The sequence below is a fragment of the Vigna unguiculata genome, chromosome 1 (genome assembly GCF_037176805.1).
Source record: "Vigna unguiculata cultivar grain cowpea cultivar isolate G323 ecotype 2 chromosome 1, ASM3717680v1, whole genome shotgun sequence".
NCBI lineage: Eukaryota > Viridiplantae > Streptophyta > Magnoliopsida > Fabales > Fabaceae > Vigna > Vigna unguiculata.
The window spans coordinates 12,431,052-12,436,334 of record NC_140792.1 but is presented as its reverse complement, the minus strand read 5'-3'; the positions used below and the strand labels follow the sequence as shown (position 1 = coordinate 12,436,334).

General features: G+C 32.9%; 1 protein-coding gene across 3 annotated transcripts; it reads right to left on the bottom strand.

The window, feature by feature from the left end:
• Positions 1 to 257: 257 nt before the first annotated feature.
• Positions 258 to 4,397, bottom strand: LOC114186848 (cold-responsive protein kinase 1-like). Of its 3 annotated transcripts, none has more exons than XM_028074932.2 (7): positions 4,109 to 4,397; positions 3,180 to 3,310; positions 2,868 to 2,974; positions 2,535 to 2,745; positions 1,533 to 1,770; positions 1,093 to 1,243; positions 258 to 852 (listed from the first exon to the last, which is right to left on the bottom strand). In XM_028074932.2, exons 2-7 carry the CDS (start codon positions 3,247 to 3,249, stop codon positions 475 to 477), a joined length of 1,155 nt encoding a protein of 384 aa, XP_027930733.1. In that variant the 5' UTR covers positions 3,250 to 3,310; positions 4,109 to 4,397; the 3' UTR covers positions 258 to 474. The 3 variants fall into 3 exon arrangements, with proteins under 3 accessions (XP_027930733.1, XP_085526299.1, XP_085526303.1); XM_085670173.1 differs by lacking the exon at positions 4,109 to 4,397 and adding an exon at positions 3,577 to 3,964; XM_085670177.1 differs by lacking the exon at positions 4,109 to 4,397 and adding an exon at positions 3,761 to 3,964.
• Positions 4,398 to 5,283: the final 886 nt, after the last annotated feature.

Below are 5,283 nucleotides of genomic sequence, written 5' to 3'. Positions count from 1 at the left end.
GGACTTCTCCAGCTGTAGTTACAAGAACATGAGACATTATTGCTCCAACCATATATAGTACATTGATGGATACAAAATTTAAAATTTATGTTTTAAAATATATTAAGAATATTTTTAAAATACCAACATTAGTATATTGTTAATACCAACACTAGAGAAGAACACCAAAAGATCCAGTAAAAAATCTGAACTCTGATCTGTGATGGTTTACAAGGCAGTTTTGAGAAAAGAGATAATGAGACACGAAACAGGACACATAGAAAACCAAAAGATCTTCAAATTTATCATTGAACACAAGCCCTCATCATATTTACAGAACAGCACATAGCAACTCCCTAGTCATGTAGGATTACATCGAAGACAAAAAAATCACTCAAAAAAGTATGAAAAAAAGTTGCAAAATTTACATCAGATACAAGTCTAAGCAAATCAAATTAATTCTTTATACTAAAACAAATCACCATGTGTTGATGTTCACATGGTTTCATCATATACTGCAGCAAAAGTTGTAGTTGTGACAGATGACATGGTAGTGTCATGGTTGTCCGAAGAAGAGGATGTATTGTAGGTAGATGAATTCTTCACATAACTACTACTTTCTTTGTTACTTCTTACTTTGAGGTCCATGAAATCAGAAATTAAGGCAGGTTTTGTTATCTTACTGTCATCAACATCCATATTTCCAGTGAGCATCTTCACCACAGAAGACATGGATGGCCGGAGCTTAGGTGATTCCTGGGTGCAAAGAAGACCAATCTTCATAAACTTACAAGCCTGCTCGGCATCGAATTCCCCGTCCAGCGATGTATCTACCAGTCCCACCAATTCCTTTCTCTCATAAAGTTCCCAAGTCTGTAAGATCAGAAGCTAAAATAAGAGAAAATCTACAAACTTCATATGATGCTTTAGAATTTTCGTTTTTATCAGCAAGTGTTAATTGTTAGTTTTGTTAGTAGCTGAAGTTGAATTCACAACCTCTCTCACTCTTATTTCCAAACCCTTCAAACAAACCTTATATCTCTGAGATATTAGTAAGATGTCAATGCCTAGAAAGAGCATGTGAAATCAATTGAAAGAATGAAAGATGCATACCCTCTCTAGAAGAAATTGTTCTTCTACTGGTAATCGCGTGTTTGTGTTACATCTTCCACTTATTATTTCCACAAGGAGGACACCAAAGCTGTAAACATCTGCTTTCCGTGTTAGCTTCCCCCCTATTGCATACTCGGGTGCCAAATAACCTCTGAAATAAATCATGGATCAGAAAATTTCTCACATAAAACAACTGTTTAGAGTTTTTACATGATTATATGTAAACAGCCAAAGAGAAGCACTTTCCTATCTTAACAAAAATACCCCAAAAATTGTTAACTTCCATGTATAAATCAAAGTTGTTGAATTTGAAATTGAGGGTGGAGGGATCAACAAGTATCTAAATTTGGAATTGGGAAGGCTGATTTGCAGTTTCAAGGGGAAACACAACAGCATAAAAATCATGCACTTTTTCAGTGATTGTAATTTAGAACACTTACATTGTTCCTGCTACTCGAGTGCTGACATGAGTCATGTTTGCTGGAATAAGCTTTGCAAGACCAAAATCTGAAATTTTGGGTGTAAGATCTTTATCAAGTAGGATGTTGCTTGCTTTTATATCCCTGTGAACAATATGAGGCCTTACTTCTTCATGAAGATAGGCCAGTCCACGAGCAATACCAACGCTTATTTTGCATCTTGTTCGCCAATCAAAGTACATTTTACTGTGACTTCCACCTATAAATAAAGAGAAAAATATTTGATTAAAAAAGAATTAGAGCAAGGTGTCCAAGGCTAGTTTTAATAATATGAAACATTCATGTGTCTTCACTTTACAATTTAAGCTTTTAATATAGTCTATGCATTATGCACATTTGCAGCCCAAAAAGCTCTTGTGTGAGGAGGGGCATGTTAGAGATACAATACACAAATTTATATGTCTTCACCTAATATCTTAAGGTTAAGGGGTAGTTGGATAGTGAAAAAAACAAATCCATGTTTAAAACTTTATTGTCAACTTCTGCCAGAAAGCTTTAGCAAAGGACTTTCTCCAACAATATTCCAAAAGATTGAATTATGAGAAAAGTGACTACTTTTTAGTGTTAAAAAATGGACTTCAAGTTCAAGCCTAATTCAATCTTATAAGTTGGTTTTGTGGAATTGAGTTAGACTTAAAATTCATTTCTTAATATGATATCAGAGACCTGGATTAGAGCCTATCCTAACAAAATTTGATGTTTACTGGATCTATTGTTCCACTCACTATCGGACTGCTATGGGATCACTTATTAGTGTCTAGTCTCATGCACGAGTATGCCTTGATGTGAGGAAATGTGTTGGAAGTCTCATATATAAATGAATGCAAATCTCACTTTACAAGCCTGTTTAAGTTAGGATTAAAATCCACTTTTTAACACTACCTTTCATGCTACAAGCATCATCGGTGAAAAAGAGAAAGTTACCCAAACCAAAAAAAAGAAAATAGAAAAGAAAATAATTACCTAGAAGAGTTTGTGACAGACTATTATTCTCAAGGTAATTGTAGACTAATATTCTGCTATTTTTGTCCACACTGCAACCATATAGCTTGACCAAATTTTCATGCTCTATCTCTGAGATTACATTAATCTCTGTCAAGAACTCCTTCACTCCTTGTCTTGATTCTGCTGCAAGAACTTTTATTGCAGCAACTTTTCCGTCTTTAAGTCGTCCCTGATCATCCACCATAATAAGTTAAGGTTTCATTATCAATGTTTTCCTCCACAAGAAGGAGAAGGAAAAGACAATGATCAGAAAAATAGCTGAGATGACACATTCAGTGTGGTCTAGTTTACCTTGTAGACAGAACCAAAACCACCCTCTCCGATTTTATTGGCTTGACTGAAGTCATCAGTGGCATTTCTTAATTCTTTGTAGGAGTATAGTTTAACATTATGAATGCCTGAAATATTTGTAACAAATCAGCTAACATCTAAGATTCAATTCAGAACCTGATATTCAATTCAAACCTATAATATTGTGAGAAACATATATCCCAATTCAAGAACACAGTCATAACACTGGAAAAAAAAGATCAAATTTAAGAAACAATACAATGCCTTCTTTGTAAAACCTACTTTAATTGGTATAACATGTAATCGAGTTACCTTCATCAATTTCTGGATCTTTTCTTGCTGAAGAAGATGACTTACTGAAAAGTAAAGGAAAACAAGTCATAGCTAAATGAAGTATAAGGAGCTTCAAATGTCAAATGGTGTCACTTGCTTCCAATGGTAACCTGGTTGAACCATCAAAATGTGTTAATGTTTTGAAGAGTAACAAAGTGGGAAGAAAATACATACAATTAATTGAACATAATAAAAGATAATCCAAAGCAAATTCATTATTTCCATAAGATGTCTGAGATAAGAAAACTAATCACTGATACCAAAACTCTAGTTTTGCCACAAATGTTCTCAAAGCCATACCATAAGACTTAAATAAATGCACAAAAAAAAAAAAAAAAAAAACTGACAGAATCGATCAAAAGCACAAGTCCTCAACTGAAATCATGCCCTTTCTTCTCAATCCTTCAAAAAGTTCCACATTTTTATCCATATCAATTTACATGCATCTCAATCCCTGAATTCAGAAGTTTTACAAATGTTGTTGCTTAACACTTGACAATGCAATACTTCAATCGAAAACCAAGCTTTTGACAGTATTTCCCAACTTCTCTTGATCTAACCTCTAATTACTATGCATTGCATCCCAAGCTACATTGTTTAGGAATCAAATTTCAATGATCTTCACACCAATTCAATCTGTGCTCAGATCAAAGAAATCACTAATGAAAAACTGAGCTAAGTTCAATAGTCAGAGACAGTATGAAGAAACCAAACTCAACAGAAAGAAAAAACATAAGAACTTTCCAAAAGAAAAAGAAATTGTTCAGAACTACCATCCTCCCCACAAACCAAAAAGATAAAAAGCTTGAAACTTTCCCAGAGACAAAGGAGAAAGAAGAAAATATCACAAACCCATGATCAAAGGGTACCCAAAAACAATCCATAAAAGAAATATGAATGGAACAAACCTCAGAAGGTGGATGAAACGAGTAAAGAAGAAGAAAAAACAAAGATGAGTTTATAAAAGTTGTGCAGAATAAGCGTGAAGATGGGGTTGTGTTGTGTGGTTGCGTTGGTTTTATCAGATGAATGTCCACGTCGTGAGCATGATCATGATGCAACCATAAAGCAACGCGTACTCGGTTTGAATCTTCTCTCTTTGTTTTCGGACAAGAGTCAAGACCAAGACCAAGGCTGCTTCAACCAAACGGTGTTTCATAGTACACCAACCAACACACATGTTCATTCTCCTTTCACACTCAAATTGCTCCTTTTCACACTATCTATTACGCAGAAACTGTGCAAATAATTTTTCTTTCTTTCCAGAAAATAAATTTAGTATCTTTATGTTTGACCTGTACGAATGTTCGTACTTTTTGGGTTCTATGTTTTATGGTATTTACACCCTTTTTTTTTTTTTTAATTCTTCAGAAAGTTCAAACATAGTTGCAAAACATGTGATTAAATGGATATTATATAAAATAACTTATGCGAAGGTTCACATAATTTTGGGTATGGCGGATGTTGGAGACAACGAATGAAAAAAATAAAAAATCTAATGTTATATTTTAATCTTTAATTTTCAGTTAAATTGATCTTTAAAAATATGTTTTAATAATAAAATGATATTATTACAAAGCTTATTATTTAATTGCAAGACTTTCTATAACAAATGGCTAACATAAATATTAGGTTGTTTCAATAACTAATTTAACAGTATATATTTAATTATGAAATGGCTCATTTATCGAAAGTTTTAGTAACACCTGCATCGAGTTGTGTTGCATTCTAATATGACAAAAAAGAATGAAAAAAAAAACAAAACACAAAAAGGGCCACAAAAGTTTACTTTCCCATGTGCATTCAGAATTCCTTCAAATTTTATTATAGTTTTTCTGTTGTAACTTGATAATAAGCTGCATTATTGTTTCTGATTTTTTTTTCTTCTGCATTCTTTTTTTGGAATTCATAAAAAATAATATTCACATATCATCCTTAATAAAAGAAAGGTATTCATGTCATTTTCAAATATGTCTTGCGTAGAAAAATAAAACATTATAATGCATTTTTATAATCACGATGGAGTAGTGACCAACAAAACAAGAACATTTATATATATATATATATCATATTTTTTTTCCTT

Excerpts from the sequence above, each read along its gene's own strand:
- LOC114186848 (XM_028074932.2), bottom strand. The coding sequence starts at position 3,249 with ATGACTTGTTTTCCTTTACTTTTCAGTAAGTCATCTTCTTCAGCAAGA. Across the intron at positions 2,746-2,867 it reads GTTTTGGTTCTGTCTACAAG|GGACGACTTAAAGACGGAAA; the intron begins GTAAACTAGACC and ends GTGGATGATCAG. Across the intron at positions 853-1,092 it reads AACAATTTCTTCTAGAGAGG|ACTTGGGAACTTTATGAGAG; the intron begins GTATGCATCTTT and ends CTGATCTTACAG.